The sequence below is a fragment of the Crinia signifera genome, chromosome 1 (genome assembly GCF_055691185.1).
Source record: "Crinia signifera chromosome 1, ASM5569118v1, whole genome shotgun sequence".
NCBI lineage: Eukaryota > Metazoa > Chordata > Amphibia > Anura > Myobatrachidae > Crinia > Crinia signifera.
The window spans coordinates 106402160-106427294 of NC_139217.1; the positions used below are offsets into that span (position 1 = coordinate 106402160).

Here is a 25135-nt window from a genome sequence, read left to right on the forward strand (position 1 = left end):
TCGGGCTTCAGTCTGCTGGCCTCGTGGTTAGAGGATCAAGCGATGGTTCATCACCTACTGGGTACACCTCTAAACCAGCCAGCGTAAATAGACCTCTACACTTGATCTCAGCCAAAAGGACAAGAAGCCAGCTGAACGGACTACAAGGCTGAAAATCAGCCTCCCTAGATACCACGTTACATAGATCATACACTACTAGGATTAGGCAGACTATATACAATTGTATTTTAAATATATATTTTAATGTATGTGATACTACAGTATATGCTAATCACCATGCACTTACTGTGGGTTTACTGTTTAGAACAACTGTATTCAATATAGAATTTGTACTCCACCTGAAATCATGAGAATGTACAGAAAAGTGATCCCCGTTTTTACTTGTTCTTAATTGTATAAATTAAAATATATGTATATATATATATATATATATATATATATATATATGTATATGTATTTTTTATTATCGTATACGATCTTGATTTGTATGGATTGTATACATAGCAATGTATTCAATTATTTTAGTGGCCTACCATATCCTCATTGTGCCCTCTGGCAATTCTACAATCGCTTAATCATTTATGTTAACTAAGTTGGCAGATAAAGCAAACAATAGATTATTTACTAATTTATCAAAATAATTAGCAGTTTAGCTATTATCTAATGTGTTCATGGTCTGCCTGCTTATTTAGAGTAAATTATTAAATACATGGTGATTAGTGTAGAGTGAATATAATTGTATATAAAAAACAATGTTATAGTCTCCTTAATCTTATTTATATAAAATGGTATATAAGAAAGCTAGATTTATTCCTAACTCCGCATAGTGACAAAAGCACTTATTAAAGCTCTTGTAAGAAGACATATACGTGAGTGTGCAAAATTGTAGTCCGAGTGTATGTTTGCACGTTCCTGTCCCAGGGGCGTAGTCTGAGATGAACTGCATCTAGGCATCGGTGAGGTTGGAGAGACAGGAAAGCTGCTTCAGGCAGTATAAATAGGTGCAGTGGATGGGTTGGTCCCTAGAGGCTCTCTCTGCACATGTTACATCTTCCCCACCTGCAGTGCAGCATTGTTTTGTCCATCTTTCCCTAAGGCTTTCCCTATTGGAAAGCCTTACAGCTACTACACTGAAGGTGATCAGCAGAGAATTGGTGGGGATGGTGGAACTCCCACAGAAGTGTTAATATTGATAAAGGTCACTCATTTGTTAAATTGATTTCTGAAGTGGAAATCTCCTTTTCAATATTATCTGCATGTCCTATAACTCACTGTGAAAGTGTTCCATATTGCAATACATGACTCTCATAAAGACCAGTACACCCTCTAGATCACAGGTTCTCAAACTAGGTCCTCAGGACCCCACACAGTGCATATTTTGCAGGTCTCCTCACAGAATCACAAGTGAAATAATTGGCTCCACCTGTGGATCTTTTAAAATGTGTCAATGGGTAATGAATGCACCTGTGCACCCTCCGGGTGACCTGGAAAATGTGAACAGGGTGGGGTCCTGAGGACCGAGTTTGAGAACTACTGCTCTAGATAATAGACCGATATGAAACTTGTTTTTGTATATATTTTTTTTTCACATTTTCCAGTCAATGTACAGCAAAGAAAAAAAATTAGGGGTAAAAAAGATAGTACATTATTGGCCAAAACCATAACCTATAGAAATAGATCTCGGCAGAACGAGCCTGACTTCACAAGCAGTCAGGCTCGTTCTGCCGAGAACGGCTAGGAATTGTCGAGCTCCCTGCCGCAGCTCACCGATTCACGGCCACGCCCCCTTCTTGACCTGCAGCAGGTGGGACATTGAATCCCGCCTGCAAAAATGAGACAAGGTCATGGCTGTCAGGCCAGCCCCACAGTCGTGACCCAACATTGAATATCCCCCATAGAGTATGCAAGAAAAATAATAGAATAAGAGTAGGAAAAAATAAATAAATTAGAAAGAAGAAGAGGGAGGAAGATAAAAAGGGAAAGAGAGGTAGGTGCACAGTGCAGGTCAGTAGCAGGCTTTATGAGGCCAAGGGAACCACCGTATTGGTGTATACAGCCACGACAACCCAGTAACACATGCCAAAAGTATATTAGCCATAGGCAATAGTGGCTTATAAGATGGAGACGATTTGAAATCAATCTAAATAAACCAGACTGCCATGAAATCAGTGTGCTTATTGGATGTGGAGATCATCCATGGCCAAACAAAATCAAGTCGATGGCACCAGTCCCAGCCTGATGGAGGAACCCATACATCTGCTCTGATAATGTTCGTCATGTGTTTGGGCATTGTTTATTTATTTATTATGTAGTGGGATATAGGTATATCAGAAAAAGAAACTAACCAGAAGTTGGTGTCCGATGAGACAGGATGGCCTACAATTTCTATAATCAAGGCTTTAACTTGCAACCAAAATTAAACAGTATAACAATTTTATATAAACCAGGGATCGTATGAATAGGAGCAATCTGAAGTGTATGTCTCCATCATATGTCCCTTCAGAACCATATCTTACAGACCCTTATGGTTCTTTGCAAAGAAATTTCCAATTGTTGGCAGTCAAGAAGATTCTGCTTAAAGTATTACCGAATACGTTTATTAATTTCTTTTTTTCTTTATTCCTGTCAGGTCTATATCAGTACCGCGGGGCTTATTGTGACCCCACCCCCAAGCAGCCCTATAATAAGTGGTCCTGCATTTACATTCCCACCGGATATCGCCTACCAAGCTGCTCTGGGAGTAAGTAGTAGGCCTTAAAGCTATATGCTCTGGAGTAATTATGGGCCCTACTGCTTTCTTCTCTATGGAGAAGTAGTGGCTTGGCATCCTTCTGTTCATGAGTACTTTGGAGACATCGTCTTTTTCTTTTGGGCTCTGTAGTAGGAGCTGCTGTAGCTTCTACCTCTACTGATTTTTAAATGACAAACTCCACTGAGAGTAACATTAAAGTCTTGGTGGGAATAATATATTTCAATGCTTTTTTTGTTCTTGAAAAACTTCCAGCATAACCTCTTAGACTGAGGGAAAACAAAAGAATATTTTCTCTTTCCATGGTCTTAATGGGATGCAACAGGTTTTATAACTTTTTGCTCTTTAAGGACCGAGACGGCTTTATGTTTTATTTGAAATAAGATCTATGTCTTTATTTCTGTGTAAAGCCAAACCTAACCTCTTAGTGTTCTGTGAGGGAAAAGGACGTGTTTCACTGAGTGAGAACGTAGGAGGCTTGGCCTCTTTCTGCAGTGACCTAAGTAACTTCTGTAAGGATGAGTGAGTCTACTTGCTATTATTTTACATTCTGAAATAATTGCAAAGTAACCTATTTTCAATCTGAGAGGCTGTAATATTCCTCATTCCTTCGTTCTCATAGGAAGAATATAATTTTTTCTGGAATGGGGTGGTTGTTCTACCGCTTCTGAATGATCTAGTCTTCAAAAGACAAATGTATTTGCCTCTCAAAGGACACCAGAGCAGGGAGATCTACCGCCCTATGCTGCTCCTGCGCCATGCTGATGGGGCACTGCTTGCATACCTTTAGCTAGCATAGTACAAATGCATACCTCACAATATTGCACGCTAAACTCCCATACACACCAGGCGACTTTGAGCTTACAGCAGCTCAGTTTTATCTTTTGTGTGTACGGGACAGCTCTGAGCGCTGATGCACGCCCCGCATCATCTCTGGCTCTGCCGCTCATCTGCTAGTATTACCAGCAGATGATTGATGGGGAAAATCACTAAAACGGGCGAAATCGATCAGTGTGTGTGGACCTTAAGAGATTATGTAAATGTGAAAACTCTTTAGCAGGCCAACAGATTCCCATTACCATTAATGGCAGCTTACTACACCGACACCACAAATCACTGAAAAACAAAGATGTGGATGTTGTAAATTTTAGTATCCAAACAAACATTATGGCGGATGATACTCCATGGATCTGGCTTGCAGTTTTCCATTAACTATAAAGTTCTACCATGCCAGAATCTGTTTACAGTACCCATAGGCGTGCGCAGCCCATTTTCTTAGGGGGTGCACCATCACCTCAGGCCGCAGAGTCTGCCACTCCAGCACTTACAGCAGGCAGACACAGCAGGAACCCTGCTCCCACTACATATATAGATCAATTGATCGAGATATATAGATATCTATATATATATATATATATATATATATATATATATATATATATATATATGATATATCTATAGATATATATATATCTATAGCCAACAGTGCAATCAAAGATTTAAATGTACTCACAGAACAGCCAGCTTTTTTTTACAGGGTCAGCTCGAGCACTGTTTCCCTGCCTGAGCTCCTGCATGTCCGCACCACCTTACTCGCCCGCCCTCCCAGTGCAGCATCATTCCGGTCCCAGGCTGCTGCAGACACAGACAGACTCGCGAGATGATGTAATTATCATCTCACGAGAGTGTCTGCAGAGCTCCGCAGCGGAGGACGACTGCTGCCGCTGCCATTGCACTCATATAGTGACAGCTGAGCTGACTCGCGCTCTCCTCACCTACTCCCTTCTTCATACCCAGCGCCCAGCCGCCCACGTATATACAGCTGACCGCCGCACAGATAAAAAAAAACTGTGTGTGTCTGGATCCTTGCGCATCTGACAGGCTGCAGCTGCCGGCCATTAGGAGGTGCCTGTGCACCCCTGGCACCCCCCGTGCGCACGCCTATGACAGTACCTTCTATCTATAAACCAGGACCAAAAGTGGTGCAGTTTGAAAGGTGAAAGTAGTAGTGACATTTTGGTTCAAGAAAAGAACTATTCCACATACTGTATGCTATGCTAATGACTTTCCAATACAGCAGTGATTTTCAACCTTTTTACCTTGCACACTAAATAAGATTTTAAAATTGACAAGGCACACCGTGAGATCCCCACAGGGCAAAACACATTGGCCCCCACAGGAAAAACAAAACCTATTGGCCACCATATAAAAAAAACAATCACACTGGTCCCCTAACAAAAAAAAAATATATTGGCCCTTTACATGAAAAGAAGAGACCAGTAAATAACAGTTGAACTGGTGGTGGCTGTAAGCTGGTTTGGGCATCTCTAGATATGGGGGCACACTTGAGAACAGCTCAAGGCACACTAGTGTGCCACAGCACAGTGGGTAAAAAACACTGCAATACAGCCACAATTCAGGGAAAAATTGCTGCTTTATCAAAATGATAGTAGTTGAATCTGCATCTCTAAGCCACATCTAAAGGGGAATCTTTCTGATTTAATCTGGTCTACGGTTTTCTTTGTGGTTTCCTTTTCTGTTACTAAACAATATATCCAATTTCTCTGGTCGCTACACTGAGCAGGGACAGCAGGTTGCCACCATGTGACATTTAATGCTCAAGCTGACTTGCACTCAGACTATATAAGAGTCTTTCATCTGCCGTATGGTGCCAGGGGACAGCGAGACCTATCGCCATGATGACTCATTCTCTCAACTCTTCGGGCCAACAGGATCATTTAAAAATACTACAAAGATGTGTTATGTTAGGCCACTTATTACACTGTAGTGCCGCATAATATTGGAGTGTTATGCATCATATGACATTGTTGTGCAGCATGGGTGTGGCGTTATTGGATAGACAGTCAATAGGACTGCCCCAAAAGTTCGACATGCAATAGGTTGACCGGATCAAAAGGTCAACATGGTCAAAATGTCAACATGAAAAAGGGTAGACACATGAAACAGGTGACATGCATTTTTTTCCCATTTTTTTGGTTGCCAATGTCTACAAATCTCGACATGGACCCCCATTTGGTATCACGCGTACCTTCGCATGGCTTGCTTCACTCACCATGCTTCGGGCACAATATTATTTTCTTCCTTTATGCCAACATGTTGAAATTATGTGCCTACATTTTTCATGTCGACATGTTGACCCTGTCAACATGTTAACCCTTTCCGACCTTTTGCATGTCAACCTTTTGACCCTGTTGATCTTTTGACCCTGCGACCTTTTGCATATTTACTTTTTGGGGTAGACCTATTGACTGTCTATCCAGACACTGTAGATCTATCAACCGGAACCAGTGCAGCATAATGCTGGTGTGTTATTTCTCATATTACACTTGGAAATATATGCGTCATATTTCACTATTGTGCAGCATAATGCTGGTGTGTCATTTCTTATATTACACTTGGTTATATGCGTCATCAGGGCCATTTCTAGAGGTGGACAAGCCGTGCAGTTGCATGGGGCGCCGTGCCTGCCACTGTGTGACTGCATGGATGGCCCACCTCTGACATCGCTGCCGGGGTGCCAGCTCCCCACAGGGGCTGGCCTTATGCAATACTAGACCACACCCCTTATAAATAGGCCATTACCCTTATATTAAGCCACACCCCTTTTTGTTGCGCTTGCAATTTCTTTACTAACAAATAATTTATTGGGGTGGGGGGGGGCATTTTTATTTGTTCACACTGGAAGACAAAGTGCCTAGAAACAGCCATGTGCGTCGTACTCGTATTGCACTGTTGTGTAGTATAATCCTGGTGTGTTATTTCTCATATGTGTACCATATTACACTAATGTGCAACATAATTCTGGTATATTATATAACTTATTACACTCCTGTGCAGTATAACGGATGGAGTCAAAGTCCCGGTGGTCGAAATACTGACGCCGGAATCCCGACCGCCACAATTCCGGCAACTTCTCCCTCTATGACTACCAATAGAGGGAGAATAAAATAGTGTGCAGAGTGTAGCGAGGCACCGTGCCCGCAGGCGGGGGTGTGGGGGGATCCACGGCTCCCCCTTGTCGGTATTTCGACTGCCGGGATTCCGACCGCCAGGATTTCGTACTGCATCCCAGTATAATATTCCTCATATTACACTCTGAGAGAATATGAAACTTGAATCATTGTTTGCTAGTAGCGGAAGATGGAAGTGTTGGTTTTGAAGCATACAAGTTCTAATTATGCTCATGTGATTTAAGCTCATATTTTGCATTTGTGTTTTTTTTTCCCCCCTGGTGACAGTAATTAGTACACAAGGAGTGCTGTAATATTCCTATTACTGACGTTATTAATAATAGGAGCCATCAATGACTCATAAGCAGATAATATACTAGAGGAAGTAAGTGCAGCTAAAAGATTACACTAAATTAATAAACAGAGAGCCTGCAAGCAATTATTGTATTACTTTATACTGTAACTATCAAAGCCTTCCAGGAGGAGGTCATACAAAGATCACAGGGCTAAGTAGTTCTGGGCTACAGAGGAAGCTTACATTCCCAAAATTAATAATTTAACATTGAGCAAATCTGTAAAAGGCTGTTTGTTACAGAGGCTGAGTGTTTTATGTTCTTTTATGCAGATTTGTTCTGTAGTGTTTTATCTCCTTTCTTTTTGTCTGCTGTAATCCACAGGATACAAGAATATGCTTAATGTGATATGATGTGATAAAACAGTATTGCATGGGTCTAGTTTAGCTTTTACCCCAAAATATATTTAGAAATGCAGACATTAACCCCAGAAATTGATGATATATGCTGCTAGTATGGTACACAGCCTGGCGGCAACTGATGATGATTACTATGTATGGCTGTCTGTGGTACAGAATTTGTACTACAGACAGCCATAGATGGTAATCAACATCCTCATCAATGGCTGCCAGGCTGTGTGTTGTATAGTCATTGATAATGTGACGTCCAGGCACTATTATTAATGTCAGTATTTCAAGATGATACATTTTTTCCCCTAGACTAGAGATGGGTATACCTTGACAGGAGCCTATAACCAGGCAAAGAAACTCAGCACCTCAGCGGCAGTACAGACTGCACGTTGCCGAGATGGCGCAGCAACTAGTCAACTCTACTGAAGAAGCGGGCAGACTTGGAGGCAGGGCCCGGGCCTTCACTTAGGAAAGTTTGTTATACACAAGGGCCTGACGCACTGCAAATCCTTAGAACTATTTATAAATCATTCAATGGTTGCTAACTATGATATGATTTACTCCAGGGCAGGCAAATATAAGTCAGTTGAGACTGCCTTATATTTGCAGGCAGCAGTAGGAAGACAGGGCGGGTGGCTAACGTCATGTGATGTCAGCCACCCGCCCCCGGCACATCTTCTCCCACCCGCATTCCCATGGGAACGCCGTTCGCATGGGAACATACGGGCCCGCCAAATGCCCGCAACGCTCCATGCGAAAGGGCCGGCGACTATACAAGTTTTCAAGTACATTTGCCAAGAGAGCCTGCCCATGCACATAACTAAATATGCACCTGCGCAGAAACAAAACATTGCCTCCCCACGCGCGCGTCCGCTAGAAGCTACCAGAATGACCGCAATAGTCTATTTCCCTTACTACATGTTTTTTCTGCTAAAAGCAAAGTAAAAAACTTTTTTAGAATAATATCTATTTTTAAACTTGAATTTATGTTTCTTATGCTGTATAAAAGACTCTTCTACTCTTCTAACAAAGCCCTTAGGTTTATAGCTGTCTCATGGATTAGGAAATCTAGTCTCAGGATTCCTATTGTTGCATAATATATAGTTCAGCTTCCTCTAATTAGATTGATGTTTTTGCTAAACAATTTTAATTTTGTGAAGCTGCGGCACGGAATTGTGCCTGCAAGGCAGAGGCTGCATGTCGTGTTGCCGTATCCTTTTGAGTGTTGCTGCGGAGAATCTCAAAGCAGTGTCTGATGTTTTATGGATTATTGTTACAGTCACATCAGTGGTTTCCGACGTGAACCTTATGTGCTGTGCTTTTTACAGATTTTTCTGTCCTTTGCACAGATACATTTCAAAGGGTGGCGACGTTAATGGGCAGTTTAAAAATAAAAACGAAACAAAAGCAAGTGTGTGAACAATAGCCCCATCACAGATCAAAGGGGTAGTTTGTCTAATCCCCGATGCTGTGGTTTCAGGTACGGTGCACAGAGTTTTGCAGAGCAGTTTCAGATTACATGAATTTATTCCCTGTGTACATTACAGCTTTCTGTGTTATACATGTCAACATCTTATATATTTCTTTAGGGTTTTAACAATTTACTTTTTCTGTTGCCGTTACCATTGGTTTATGTCTGTGGAAGTTCATAATGTCTAGTTTGTCTGTTTGAGAGCTAACAAAAGAGAATCTATGTTTTTTGCAAAAAGGACGTACAGGGTGGCCAACATTAAACTTTCCCTATCCAGAGACGTTTGTAGCTTGTTCTAACCAGAATGTCATCTGGTTACGGAGACGAATAGGACATGGGAAGTAGGATTCTGTAGAGAAAAAAAATTAAAAGGAAAAAGTCACTTCTAGGGGAATAAGTGGAACATAATATAGCTATTTGTTCATTACAAATTGTCATGTTGCAACCCTGTTGCATGAACACTGTGTATCACTGAGGGCTAACATTTTACTGATGAAAGTAACTTTGTCATCTATAATCCTGACAGAATTCATTAAACTCTAAAACGGTCCGGGTGAAAAGCTACTTTTTTGGGGGGATGATTTGTCCCAGAAGTATATTTGAGCGTTTAGTTGTGGTGAGGCTATTTTTCATATGATTAAATTGTACTTTCATTTACTCTTAGGATTTGAATCCACCTATTCTTCCTCCACCACCCTTGACTGCTGCTGTTATTGTCTCCACAACTTCTGGGGCAACATCTTCTACTGCTGGACAGAGATCGGCTAGTGGTCCTGCTGAACAAGTTGCACATCTTAGGCCATCCACTCGACCAAGCGTGTAAGTCTTTATTGGAATATACTTGGCCAGACAGAAGTATCCATAAATAGTTATAAATAAATAATATATACATTTTTAAAAAACATGATGATACTATTTTTACTTTTATACTGTACTATGCAATATTTAGTTTACTTGGCTTTAAAAACCTTGTGTTTTATAGGCTTCCAGATTTTCCAATGTTCACTTACTATACACAGCGCTGTACTTTGCAGTACTTCTCAGTTGTACTGCAGGGATGGCTTCCCTCTGCCCTTGATCTCTGCTTGTTTATTCTCTATTGTATGCTTATTTACATCCTTCTCTGCACAACTTATAAAAAAACTAATTTTAAACACAGGGTTGCCTACTTTTAAAGTCTCGGAGAGGAGACTGTCAGCAGAACTTTGGGGGCGGGGCCTGATGTAGATGTCATCAAGCCCCCCCCCCAGTACTGCATATCCCACAAGTGGCCGGTTTTTCAAGGAGGGGGTGGAGCTAAATAACACAATTTGCATCTTTGGCCCCCGAAAACCTGCTAATCACAGGAATTTAACGCTGCTGTGCAAGAGATGCACGGGGTCGGAGTGCCAGTATCCGGGAGGTTTGCCCACCTTTCCGGGGGGCCCGGAGGGGGACTTGATTTTTGGGAACCTCCCGGCCATTCTGGGAGGCAACCCTGTTTAAACATCTATGTAAAGCTTTAACATGCACTCCCTAATGAAGGACAGTCCTCATGACTTCTGTATGCAGATGAGGACATCTCTTTTAGTCAATTGGTGCTGTCCAGAGGATGTGCTGGATCACCCTGCAAGAATCCCGATCACGCCAATGTACTTTTCAGTTATAAGGGTGATAGGATGTACAGTGCAACAGTTATTTGATCTGGAAATATGCACAACCTATACTGTACAAGTGAATATTCTGTATTGAGAGGAATACAAACAAAATTGCATCTTGTAGCTAATTACGTATAGTAGTCAGCCAGCAGCTGTCATGTAACACTTTAAATGCTTGAGCCTATCACTAAATAGCCAATGTCTATACATACATACATACTGTATATGGTCTTTGTATGAAAGTAGGGTTGGTGTGTGTGTATGGGGGGGGGTCCTTTTGAATAGATTATACAAAAAAGGCTAACACATGGAATAGATTGAAAGTTCTGCACAAAATAAATCACTGAAAACCTTTTATATTACGTTTTGAGAGGAAATGTACCTGTTTTATATTGAGCCGCTAAAAGAAACCATTGTCTGTTGTGTATGATTTTTTTTAAAACATATGCTGGCCCATATGTATGGTTTGAATCACTGCACATGCTCCAGAACCTATCATGAATGTAATAAAATAGAGTCTGTTTATTTCTTTTTAACTGTAAATGGAAACGGAAAATCATTTAGGCACCGCAGGCTGCCCTGTTGTGATCTAAGAGATATTACATTTTACAGATAAAACATTAGCAAATGATCTACATTCACAGCAATCAATCTTATTTACACTTAGAATGGGAATTAGATATTGATTCCAGAGAGAACTATCCTAGATACCCTTTAAACTAATTAAGTTTGAGTTAATGTTGGACAACTATTGCCCCATCTGAGGTTCTTACTATTAACCCTTTGAGTGCCAACACCTCTGTGAGAGATATGCAAAATATTGGCTAAAAATGTCAGCGTCGCTCACATTTGTTATATGAATTCAAATAGAAAATGTTGTGTATAAAAAGATTATATTTCCTATATATACTGTAAGGTAAACATTACAGGTCACTCTGATGAATAAAAATGTTTGTTTGACAAAGTCACTTGGCACTCAAAGGGTTAAGCAAATAGTCATTTCTTTTAGGGTTGTTTAAACGTTTCCAGTTGAGAATAATAACTTTCTAATACCCCTTTGACATCGCAAATGCAGCGTTGCACCAGGAATTTGAACACAGGTCCGTCTGTGAGGTGAATCTCCCCACAGCGACCCAGCAATAAGCCGGGTCACTGATGTCATCGGGGGCGTGGAAGGAGGCAGTGCTTGGAACTGATGCTGCCTCCTTCCTATAGTGTGAACAGGACCCAGGTCACTCCACCCAGGTTACCCGTTTACACTGCCCAGCAACCTGGGCAACCTTATTTTAACCCCTGTCGTATTGCCAGGTTGCTGGACCCGGAATTTTTTAAAAGGCCCTTCCACACCACACAGTAACCCGGGTTATTTGTGCGGTGTGAAAGGTGTATAACTGATGTATATTAACCCTTCACATGCCCTACAGTTGCAGTGTTATGTGGGGCTGGACGGAGTCAGTTTGCAAGAGCGAAACCCTTTTTAGCAGCCACATAAGCATCTAGCATAGTTGTATCACTGGCTGTGTGCTTGCCTCTTCCTCTGGCTGCCTGCTGGCTAGGTCAGTGATGTTTCCACAATCCAGATGTGCAGCGGGAATTAAAGGTTTCCCAATTACTTGTAGTGCTATTGATTGATCGGCCAAATAAATATCATTATGAAATGTGGTCTAATACTGAGCTCTCATAAAATAGATCAGGAAAGTGGATTATCCTGATTGGGTGAGAGCATTCCTCTTCCATGTGGTTATCATTACGTGTCATGGGCAGACTTCAAAGTTTGCATGTGAGCAGAAACATTTGGACTACAGTAAAATTGATTACAAATATAAAATGGTTTCAGTTATAAAGTGAGACGTATTATGTCTGGTGTTTCCAGTGCCAGACTATATGTTTAGTGATGCAAGTCTAGCTCCGAGACTTATACAATATCTTACCTAGGTAATATTACCATGTGTTTGGTATAGTGTCCAGTCCACATGTCCTACAACATGATCTTTATCAACCACCACCCTCAGCCTGGAGACTGGGAGTCAGGGTAATTCTTGTCATGCAGGGACATTGCTGTGACTGTTGTTGGCGGGGTCAGGGTAATTCTTGTCATGCAGGAACATTGCTGTGACTGTTGTTGGTGGGGTCAGGGTAATTATGGTCATGCAGGGACATTGCTGTGACTGTTGTTGGTGGGGTCAGGGTAATTCTTGTCATGCAGGAACATTGCTGTGACTGTTGTTGGTGGAGTCAGGGTAATTCTTGTCATGCAGGGACATTGCTGTGTGTTGTTGGTGGGGTCAGGGTAATTCTTGTCATGCAGGAACATTGCTGTGACTGCTGTTGATGGGGTCAGGGTAATTATGGTCATGCAGGGACATTGCTGTGACTGTTGTTGGTGGGGTGAGGGTAATTCTTGTCATGCAGGGACATTGCTGTGACTGTTGTTGGTGGGGTCAGGGTAATTCTTGTCATACAGGGACATTGCTGTGACTGTTGTTGGTGGGTCAGGGTAATTCTTGTCATGCAGGGACATTGCTGTGACTGTTGTTGATGGGGTCAGGGTAATTCTTGTCCTGCATTGACATTGCTGTGACTGCTGTTGGTGGGGTCAGGGTAATTCTTGTCCTGCATTGATATTGCTGTGACTGTAGTTGGTGGGGTTAGGGTAATTCTTGTCATGCAGGGACATTGCTGTGACTGTTGTTGGTGGGGTCAGGGTAATTCTTGTCATGCAGGGACATTACTGTGACTGTTGTTGGTGGGGTCAGGGTAATTCTTGTCATGCAGGGACATTGCTGTGACTGTTGCTGGTGGGTCAGGGTAATTCTTGTCATGCAGGGACATTGCTGTGACTGTTGTTGATGGGGTCAGGGTAATTCTTGTCCTGCATTGACATTGCTGTGACTGCTGTTGGTGGGGTCAGGGTAATTCTTGTCCTGCATTGACATTGCTGTGACTGTAGTTGGTGGGGTTAGGGTAATTCTTGTCATGCAGGGACATTGCTGTGACTGTTGTTGGTGGGGTCAGGGTAATTCTTGTCATGCAGGGACATTGCTGTGACTGTAGTTGGTGGGGTTAGGGTAATTCTTGTCATGCAGGGACATTGCTGTGACTGTTGTTGTTGGAGTCAGGGTAATTATTGTCATGCATTGACATTGCTGTGCCTGTTGTTGATTGGGTCAGGGTAATTCTTGTCCTGCATTGACATTGCTGTGACTGCTGTTGGTGGGGTCAGGGTAATTCTTGTCCTGCATTGACATTGCTGTGACTGCTGTTGGTGGGGTCAGGGTAATTCCTGTCAAGCAGGGACATTGCTGTGATTGCTGTTGGTGGGGTCAGGGTAATTCTTGTCCTGCATTGACATTGCTGTGACTGCTGTTGGTGGGGTCAGGGTAATTCTTGTCCTGCATTGACATTGCTGTGACTGTTGTTGGTGGGGTTAGGGTAATTCCTGTCAAGCAGGGACATTGCTGTGACTGCTGTTGGTGGGGTCAGGGTAATTCTTGTCCTGCATTGACATTGCTGTGACTGCTGTTGGTGGGGTCAGGGTAATTCTTGTCCTGCATTGACATTGCTGTGACTGTTGTTGGTGGGGTCAGGGTAATTCTTGTCAAGCAGGGACATTGCTGTGACTGCTGTTGGTGGGGTCAGGGTAATTCTTGTCCTGCATTGACATTGCTGTGACTGCTGTTGGTGGGGTCAGGGTAATTCTTGTCCTGCATTGACATTGCTGTGACTGTTGTTGGTGGGGTCAGGGTAATTCTTGTCAAGCAGGGACATTGCTGTGACTGCTGTTGGTGGGGTCAGGGTAATTCTTGTCCAGCAGGGACATTGCTGTGACTGCTGTTGGTGGGGTCAGGGTAATTCTTGTCCTGCATTGACATTGCTGTGACTGTTGTTGGTGGGGTCAGGGTAATTCTTGTCATGCAGGGACATTGCTGTGACTGCTGTTGGTGGGGTCAGGGTAATTCCTGTCCTGCATTGACATTGCTGTGACTGCTGTTGGTGGGGTCAGGGTAATTCTTGTCATGCAGGGACATTGCTGTGACTGCTGTTGGTGGGGTCAGGGTAATTCCTGTCCTGCATGGACATTGCTGTGACTGCTGTTGGTGGCGTCAGGGTAATTCTAGTCATGCAGGGACATTGCTGTGACTGCTGTTGATGGGGTCAGGGTAATTCTTGTCCTGCATTGACATTGCTGTGACTGTTGTTGGTGGGGACAGGGTAATTCTTGTCCTGCATTGACATTGCTGTGACTGCTGTTGGTGGGGTCAGGGTAATTCTTGTCCTGCATTGACATTGCTGTGACTGCTGTTGGTGGGGTCAGGGTAATTCTTGTCCTGCAGGGACGTTTTGATAATACAGATTGGATCGCTGCTGAGTGAATTAGTAGCATTCAGCAATCAGGTAGCTGCCGCTACAATCGGAGTAAAATCCCGCCTTGCGAATTGATGTGCTCGCTGTGTGATTGGATGTGCCTGCTTATAATAAAATTCCTGGGCGACCAAAACAAAATTCCAAAATCCTCCGCAGCAAGATCACCATTGAAGGATTTTTTCACTGGGCACCAGTCATCACAAGGTAGGAGTAGACAGAGACTTACTCCCCGGCTGCAATGTATACAGGCATATACAACGCACACCCTCCCCACACGGGCCTGCGTTTTCCCTGACACTCAGTGTCTTTTTTTGGGAGCGCCTAGCGTTTTCCTAAACATTCCCATTAAATGGCTGGTTACCATCCACAAACGCCTACTTCCCGTCGATCACCTTGTGAACGGCTAGCTGAGGAAAAAAGTGGTCGCATTTCTTCGCTAGCAAGCAACATGCATGCACAGCGATCGGGTCTGAATCGGGCCCATTGATGTGACTGTTGCTGCGCCAATGGCACTTAAGCATAGTTTGTTACGGATTGCAAATCACAATTAACATGTGGTTATTAAAAACATAAGACGTCTTTTCATTAAATACACATTAGGCACCACTTGTACTGCTTAGAAAATAATCACAGGAGATAACAAATATAGTCAGCGATTAATTGGAGGTTATGTGATGTAACGGTCTCCTGTGACATTACTACTTAGCAGATGCAAACTGATCTCAATTATGGGACCTTAAGACCATTATCTTCAAAATGTCTTTCATTCATCTTATCTGACTGTGCATCTTGTTGTTTTAAGTGCCTTGAGTAAGATGCTGGACAGGTCTTTTTACCAATTTTCATTTATCACAAACCATTACATTGCTTTTTACTAATAGAAATGGAACTGTAAGTGACATATATAAAGCAAGTCAATAAATCACATGTAGATAAACGATTTGCTTCCAGGATGTCCTATTTGAAATCTTGATATGTCCATGATGCAATTCAAAATGGCTGCCTAGTTTGTCACGTCATGTACCAGACATGGTTCCTAGTATAAAGAGACTGTATAAGCAGTTTATAAAGAATCGCATATATTGATTAGCTAACATGCAGACAGGGACTTGTTTACAATAAGGAGTAAATAAAACAAGAGGGGCAATAATTGAGCAATCTGCTCCTGGAACAGACCGTGTCACAATATGGTGCAAATGTATTTATTCTTTCGAATGCAGGGACAATACTGGCTGCTTTTGCATGTAGCTCTGCAGCTTTTGAGTTTAAGCTAAGATTTAGATTTAATATAGAAAAAATCCCTTCCTAACTCTAAGAGGGGTGTCTTTAATATTGCCGGCTATTTCCATCGGGGGAATTCTGCCATTTCTGACAGCATTGAAGACAGATTCTGACCACAGATCTGACTTTTTAAACAAGTCTGATCTGTTTAGATGGAAACAGCAGTGGATTGTCGAATTCACGGCCGTCTTTTGACAATCCGCACCTTTTTCACCGACACGCCCACTTTCCAACACTCGACAGCCGGAACATTGAATTCAGACTGTCGGGTTTCCGTCCAGCTGGGTGAAAATGGGCCGGGAATCTGACTGTTGGGGATTAAATACCGTCCTAAATCTCTGTACACAATTTAAATCTGCCCCAGTGTTATTGCTCCTTTTTTTATTTTATTTTTTTTGTTTTTACTCTTATCTCTGAATCATGGGGAACGTGATTGAAATGCAGTTTCATTGTTCCTGCTCAGGTATGTGGCAATCTATCCATATTTCCCACGTAAGGAGGATGAACTGGAGCTGCGGAAAGGTGAAATGTTTCTGGTATTTGAACGCTGTCAGGATGGCTGGTTCAAAGGCACTTCCATGCACACCAGTAAGATTGGAGTATTCCCTGGGAACTACGTTGCTCCTGTCACAAGGTAAATTATGTGAACGTGTGGATAAATAATGAAATAATCTGATGTTTATTTCCTAACTGACATCAGGTGCTATATCTGAATGTATTACGATAAAAGAGTTTCCATGTTTTAATGCTGTACAAATCTTTTGCTATGCATTTAATTTCTTAGCCTTTAACAGCAGGCTTTGTATGGAAAACAAACCCAAACTGTGAGCTTTCATTTTCCATAATTATGACACACAATGGCATAAATAATAGTGATTATGGAATTTTTTCTGTAAAGTTATAGGATGGTGACATCTTAAACATATTCCATAATATGTAAATAACAAAATTAATTTACAACGCAGAGAACTGTGGAAACCAAAAAGGTGATTAACTATTTCTAATTTTTTAAGGGCATTAACAACTGGAACACACACTAAAGTTGCTATGGCGACGGCGGGTATAGGCACGCAAATAGTGAACATGGTAGCCCCATGCTCTAGCGGAGTACCGTGCCAGAAGTTACAAGGAAACGGAGTAGACTTCTGCAAAACTGTTAACTCGAATGGTGTTCCTCCGGCAGTCGTTCCCGGAACTCATATCCAAACCAGCCCACAAGCCAAGGTCCTGATACACATGAGTGGCCAAATGACTGTAAACCAAGCCCGCAATGCTGTCCGGACAGGTAACCAATGATACAACGTCCTATTTCTTCTTTTAGTGTTTTTTTTTTTTAATGCGTTTTATTAGGAAAGTCACAGAGAGAATTAATATAACCCATAGTAAGATTGTAACAGAAATCAAAAGAGTAAACTCAGAGAATGGTCCAATCAGCACTAGAATAGTGAAAACCACTCAAATACAATCTTACATGGTTGTACAAATGTATGGAGAATAAACAATGTTAAGAGCACGAACCATTGTAATAATAATTTTTTTTCGGGGTGGGGGGGGGGGGCGGGGGCGACTATATATGCTCTACTGGTGGAAACATTGAGGAACTATTTATATTTCTGAAATTAAAAAATCCTACTTTCCAAATAAGTCACATTATGTTTATTTAAGGGGAGACGTATCAAACCTAAAGAGAAAAGTGAAAAAGTTGCTACTAAGAACAGGTCCCCTTTCATTTTACAGAAAGTGCTAGATTGTTTTGGTTGCACACAAAAGGTAAAATCCGTCCTGATATATGTGATCTGTAAGGTGCAGCTCAACTCCCGCTAAGGGCTTAGCCGAGCCCAAACGGTGGGATTCATGTGGAAAAAGAGAAAAGAAGGAGCGCACATACATTTTTTAAAAAGTACAACATCATTTGTGTTTTCCATCCGATCCAATGCACGGTCCCATAAGTGTCGGCTAGGAGCCCCTGCACCTGTGATTTATCGGAATCGGATGGAAAAAGGAGTGCTTTTTGTGCATGAGATATATCACAGGAAGTTTAACTGACATTTCCAGTCCATTTACCCCCTAATCCAGCCCATCAGATATATCTTATGGTGCAATTGTAAAATATATCTCGTGATTTATCTCGGCTTGATCAATTGCATGAGATATATCTTATGCAAAAAGTGACACCAAAGTACCAAATCTGCGGGAATCACTCCCATTAAGGTCTAGGGGGAGTTGAAGGGAAATTGCATCCAATTTCATTGTCAGATATATCATTGTAGTGTATGGGGGCCTTCCCAGGGAGCTGCAGCAGTGACGGGGGCCAGAATAATAAAAAAAAAAAAAAAAACCTGTCAGCCGCTCTCTCAGCCAATCAACGGTCGTGCCAGTCTTTGATTTTAATTCTCCTGCCCGGACTCGCTGCCGTCCACCCCACCGCCCGGACCCACTGGTGCATGCTCAGCAGCTGCCACCCAGACCTACTGCTATCCTCTCAGCAGCTGCCACCTGCCCCGCTGCCGTCTGCACCACTGCCACTCACTCAGCAGCTGCCGGTTGACCTGATGCCCCCCTTGCACATAAGATCTATTGGATCAGACCTAATACAAAAGCATTGTGTGCGATGTGCCGCTGATGGGTCCGATCCGATAGATCCTATGGGCAGAGGAGGTTCAATCTCTAGGATCTGATCTGATCCGATCCGCATGGGACCGTGCAATGGGTCGGATGGGGTGTCAAACATATGTGATTTGGTCTGTTTTTATCGACCCAATCTGTCGGAATTGGGTCAAATGGGACCAAATTGCAGTAGTGTATGGGCGCCTTAAGTCCCCGATCCCATGTGTTATCGCTGGTCCTGGCTCTTGCTTCACACAAAGCATATTACCCGATAACGGTGGTTATCAGGGAGAAGGGATGCCAGCATCAGAGCTAATAGGATAGCTTTGTCCAAACCAATTAGCATTGGTGAATCCCTTCTTCTAATATGACATCCCCCTATGAGTATTGTGGCCATGGCTACGTTATTGCCTTATGTTTTAGAATTGCTACATTGTTAAAGTGTTCCTTTGTGAGTTTTTTTTCCTGATTTTTATTTATCCATTTTGTTTTTTCTTGACAAGAGTCTCTTTATAATCATTGTTAGAAATGCCTGAGCAATCTAGAATACATTACCCAAAGCGATATTGTCAAATCTGTTTTACAGCTGGAAAGGGAGCCTTAGACGTAAGAGAATTCCTTTTATAGCCCCATACATCTGTTCCTATGCCTTTAATTTACAGATCTCTTTATTAAACTCCAAAGAACAAATTGATGAAACTGTAAAATATATATTTTTAGCTCTTTAAATTCTTTGCGAGTTCAGTCAAAGGGTGTACTAAATATCAAGTTTTACTATTGCACTGAATATTGAATATTTGAATGACTGTTCAACCAAATGTGAGAATAAACCCAGCAAAGAGCAGCAATAAAAGAAAGCTAAGAAAACATTGTTATTTTCTCATATGGTCATTTAAATTTATTGGACTAACTAGCTCTGCCCAAATCATCCTAAACCGTACGCCTTAATAATAAAAAGGAAAACAAACACTGGCGTTTCTGGGGCAGGCCTGTAAAAACAAATTAAATTATATTAAGCAGCTGGTAATATTGTTGTTCATTGGAAACTCTATGGGCCTACTACCTGCACATTGTTAAACTTGAACATTAGTAATGTGGGGTGTGGTATAGCTCGCAGACAATGTTTAGGTCAGGCATGTCCAAACTGTGGCCCTCCAGCTGTTGTGAAACTATACATCCCGGCATGCCTTGCCATAGTTTTAGAATTCCCTAATAGCAAAATTGTGGCAAGGCATGATGGGACTTGTAGTTTCACAACTTTGCCTGGTCTAGGTCATGCCTGGTCTAGGTCAACATCAAAAGATCATCATGGACAAGGCCAACCTTGACACAAGGTCGACATGAGTTTTCCACGTTTTTTGTGGTTCGACACCTGACCACGTGTACCACATCCACTCACAATACTCCCTCTGCTTGCCATGCTGCACACTTTACCATTCCCAATCAGAATCCCTGAGGATGGAAAAGTAGGAAAACGTTTTAAAAAATGGAAAACAATCCTAAACTCACGTCAAGTTCTTCCTCGTTGACCTTTCGCATGGGTTGACCTATTGTCAATTCAATCTTGTACATGTGGACCTTTTAGTGTCAGCCTATTTATTTCGATCTAGACATTGTCGGTCAGCCATCCAGTTAACAGTAATGTGCAGGGAAAAGTACATCATATACTGTAAAATGTATAAAATAGTGGATGCATACAGAGTCCTGGTGGCAAAGGATGCGTTCTCTATAATATCATTCTTTTCAATGCAATTTAAAGAAAAATATGCCTAAAAATATGTATAGGCGTGTTTCCTTTGTAGGGCTTTATGTAATACACTGTGAGATGCAGGCTGAGCAGGAATTCTGGCAAGTATGCCCATATTTTTAAAGCGGCAATTATTTCCAAGGCAAATTTTGCCTGGAAAATAAAGCGCCGCTTCCAAAATATGTACCTCAACAAAAATGCTCTAAATGGGCACCTGGCCGGTAATCAAGTATCGCACCACATGTATATAATCAGAAATATATATCTATTTATAACACCTTATGGTCCGCATCTGCCCTGACTCTAGGTACTTCTACTGCTACTGCCAGCTGATCCAGTGACCTTTACCAATTGCTGAGATTACAGCCATAGACTGCTTTCGAGCACACCGACACTGGCCCTCTCCCTGCATCGCCTTGGGGCTATTTAAAAATACTCCGGTTTTGATCGGATGGCAAAAAGCCAGACAAACTTTATCCGTTTTTTGCTGGACGGCAAAGCCTTTCACATGCACTGTTTTTTAGCAGGATAAATGTTGTGCTTATAACAAAAATACATAACATAAAATGTATAAGATATAGCTACATCTATTTCTGCCATGTTGTGGGGGTGGGGTTTCAATGTGATGTCAAGTTAGGGTGGGGTAAGCTGCAGCAGCAGCACACAAAATAATGTTGTGTGTGTGAAAGGCACCATCTGCCTGTGTAATGTACTGTCATGTTCGGACGGGACAGCCGTGACCGTCCCATGTGAAAGGACACATACTGTAAGCTGTCCATTCTGATTTACTTGTCTGGCATTTTACTATTCGGGCTGAGCCGGAGCATGAGTCGTGGGTGAGTGATGCGGCGCCTGCACGTCCATAGACTCTCAGCACATGGTAATCTGCACTGTGGGTGTCAAGGCCCGGCACCACAGGTATTTAAACGGCCAGGTCTGCAACCGTATCTAGGAAGGATTTTCTTTTACAAGCAATCACCGCCTGAAAACGATATAACAGCCAATTACATTCAAAGGCAGTTACTTAAAAGTGGAAACCTTGTTATAATATTCACCATAGAATATAATATGTCACCATATAATATATCACCATAATAAATAGATATATATTTTTGATTATATACATGTGTTGCAATATTTGATTTCAGCCCTGGTGCACATTTTTATTAGCGCAGCTTTTAATTCAAATTGTCGCTTAAAAAATATGGACATAACTCACTAGAATTCACTCACAGCCTATTATATGCAGTTGATTGTTTTCATTTTTGATTTGTTAAAAGATTTCTAATATTCTGATTGGCTGTGCGCAATCCTATGACCATTCTGATATTTTGATTGGCTATCTGATGGTGTATAACCCTATGACCATCCTGATAGTCTGATTGGCTATGTGCTGTTGTGTAACCCTGTGCCCATTCTGTCATTCTGAATGTCTATGTACTGGTGCGAATCCTGTGACCATTCTCGCTATGTGCTGGTGTGCAATCCTATGACAGGTTGAGACGCCCATATACAAAATTCCAAAATATATTTTTAAGCATGACTGAGATAAGGAAAGCTTTGATTCCTGATGGTTCAGTGTACGTGAACTGTGTTTTATGCACACAATTACTGAAACTATTGTATGTAATCTCCTTCAGGCTATGTGTTTAAGGTGTAATGAATTTTGTGTATATACACAAACTTTGCATCATGATCACAACTATTCAAAAATATTGTTTTTCAAAAATTACAGACTATGTGTAGAATGAAACCTTATATAAATGCATTCTGTGTTTAGACTTTGGTTCCATCCCCAAAATATCTCATTATGGTATGCAAATATTCCAAAATACAGAAGAATCCGATATCTGATATGGAAGACTCAACCTTTTCTCCAATTGGCTATCTGCTTGTGTATAATCCTGTAAACATTTGAATACTCTGGGTATCTGCTGGTGTACAACTCATGAACATTCTAATACTCTGGGAATATACTAGTGTGCAACTCATAAACATTCTAATACTCTGATTGGGTATATGCTAGTGTGCAACTCATGAATATTCTAATACTCTGATTGGGTATATGCTAGTGTGCAACTCATGAATATTCTAATACTCTGATTGGGTATATGCTAGTGTGCAACTCATGGATATTCTAATACTCTGATTGGGTATATGCTGGTGTGTAATCCTCTCATACTCAGATTGGCTTAGAATACCGTTGCATGTAACCTGGTAACCATTCTCCTGGTAGACATTTGACTGGAAAGAAAGTGAAAACACAGTGCCGAAGCACACTCCACAATAATTATAATAAGCTCTACTATCTAATATTGATCAATATAGAGGTTATTGGTATAATTATTGCCCAAGAAATAGTAGCCCACAAATCAATGTCTACAGATAGAGCGCCTCTTGTTTAGTCAACGGCTAAAGTTTTTTATTTTGTGGACCGGGATTATGGAAAGTATAGAAAGGTGACCGAGTGGTGACCAGGTACATTTTTGCATCAGCTGAGAGTGGTTGGGATTGGGTATCCTACTACACTGTTGATGAATGCTCTCATTTTGCATATCAACAAACATTGTAAAGATGGTCAGGCAGTACCAATCTCTGTACTCTGGCTGAACACCCTTCTGCTTCTTTTACCCCTATTTCACAGCTGCTGCACACAGTCAGGAGCGACCAACGGCTGCAGTTACTCCCATCCAGGCTCAGAACTCATCTTGCCTTAGCCAAACAACTGGCAGCAGCCAACAAGGCACCTCTGCCCAGCAAGTGCAGCCTCCACTCTCTAGTTCAGTGGCTTACATCAATGCTGCCATGAATCTCAACAGACAAAATGTCCCAATGGCTGCCAGTCCTTCCAGCAGCTGTGCACCATCTGTGGAGGCAGATTGCAGCTGGAAATCTGGCCCTGGAGTCTCCGGCTGTTCCGTATCTCCTGATAATGCCTCTGCACCACTAAACTCTGCTGCTAATAAGCAAGACAAGGATAGCAAGGTGAGTGTTCAGTGTGACAAATGTTGATTTGCTTTCATAATAAATGACGTTATTGTTTTTATAGTAAAAGTTCTTACACTGTTGATTTAATAATAGACACACAGTTGAGTACTACAGTAGGTCCCAACTCCCTCTCGTTATCAACTCAGCTGTCTTTTACCAGATCCATTGTCCTCCCCTCTCCCACTTCATACATTTCATTGGCTATAGTTTAGGCTGCCATAATCTCCCTTTCATCAGGACACATGAATGACCATGGTAATTTGGCGGGCTGACTTCAAGCCTGCATTACAGCCACAGAACCTGTATAATTCTTATGTATACCTGATTAAAGGGATTTTATGCCAAGCATACCTGTAGTGCATGTGGTGCAGTAAAGATCTGACTCTAATTGACTGATGTGCGGCCAATTGGTAGCCGGGCTCTTGTGGCTGCAAAGATTAAGGCAAACAGCAGGCGGCAGCTCATTTTGAAGCCATCTTCCTCAAGCCTTCATCCAGTAAATCCCCAGAGGTGCTGGGCCACCCCGGGGACTGGTCTGCCAGCACTGCCAGCTCTTCCTCTGCTATAGGAATGGAGTGCTTCCCGGAGAATGTCACACAGCTGTATCCAGCTCCTGTCACTGGAGGAGATGGCATTTTGGTGACACCTGGGTGTGGCCTGCACCCCTATAGTGATGTAACTGACTGTAACCAACCTATGTCTACAGCTCTGAGATACGGCTACTCTTTTACAGACTGGCTAGTGTGTATCAGTGGAAAGTGGTTCTGGTCATCTAACAGAAAGTAACTGTTGGTACCTTATATCCCGCTATTCCACAGCTACTCTCACAATAGATCAGGAGATCAGAAACAAGTTGTTATAGTCCCATGGCCATACACAAAGGGGCATACATTCAACTCTGCATTAGTTCCTTGGTAAGTCCTATACACACTGGGGGACTTTGAACTGAAAGCAGCTTAGTTTTGTCTTTTGAGCTGATTTCCGCTCAACAGCCACCCAGTGTGTATGGGCCAGCCATGAGGCTCCCGCATCGCTGCCCAGACCACTCATCTGCTGGTATTATCATGCCTTTTCATACAAGAAAATCACTAAAATGGACAAAAATTGCTCAGCAATGAGGGATTTTCATCCACCATCGCTGTCTATACAAGCCGAGCAATATTGCTCAGTGTGTATGCACCTTTAGCCATGACATTTTTACCTTCTTGTTGCTCACTTCAAAGCTGGCTTGTAACCAACTAGTTCAGCTGCTGAATCTGTCATTGCTCACTACTCTGCCAGTATTGGAAAGGTTACATTACATGTAATTTGTTTTTTAAGCACTTTTAAATCTGAAAATGTCATAGAACAGGACCACTTATTACACTTTTATAGCAAACATCAGATCCGTTTTTTTAAATTAATTACTTATTGCTGAAAATAGGCAGATTGTCAGTCATCAAGAGATCAACCAGAACCCAGGCATAGGGAAAACATATCATAGTAAGGTATAAAGTTGTATTAAGTATTAAAAAATAATAGAAAGATAAAGTACCAGCCAATCAGTCATTAGTCCCTAACTGCCATGTTTACAGGCTGTTTAATAAAAGAGAGCTAAGAGCTGGTTGGTTGGTACT

The 25135-nt window shown here is 42.0% G+C and overlaps 1 protein-coding gene across 2 annotated transcripts in view; it reads left to right on the forward strand.

Moving 5' to 3' along the window:
* Positions 1 to 25135, forward strand: part of SH3RF1 (SH3 domain containing ring finger 1) — a 139005-nt gene that overhangs the window by 108434 nt on the left and 5436 nt on the right. Inside the window, exons 6-10 of one of the 2 annotated variants that reach the window (XM_083171020.1) lie at positions 2630 to 2740; positions 9559 to 9713; positions 16641 to 16811; positions 17191 to 17462; positions 23176 to 23516. In XM_083171020.1, coding sequence (XP_083027146.1) covers positions 2630 to 2740; positions 9559 to 9713; positions 16641 to 16811; positions 17191 to 17462; positions 23176 to 23516 — 1050 coding nt within the window. The remainder of the gene's footprint in view (positions 1 to 2629; positions 2741 to 9558; positions 9714 to 16640; positions 16812 to 17190; positions 17463 to 23175; positions 23517 to 25135) is intronic. The other variant, XM_083171029.1, reaches the window with a different exon arrangement.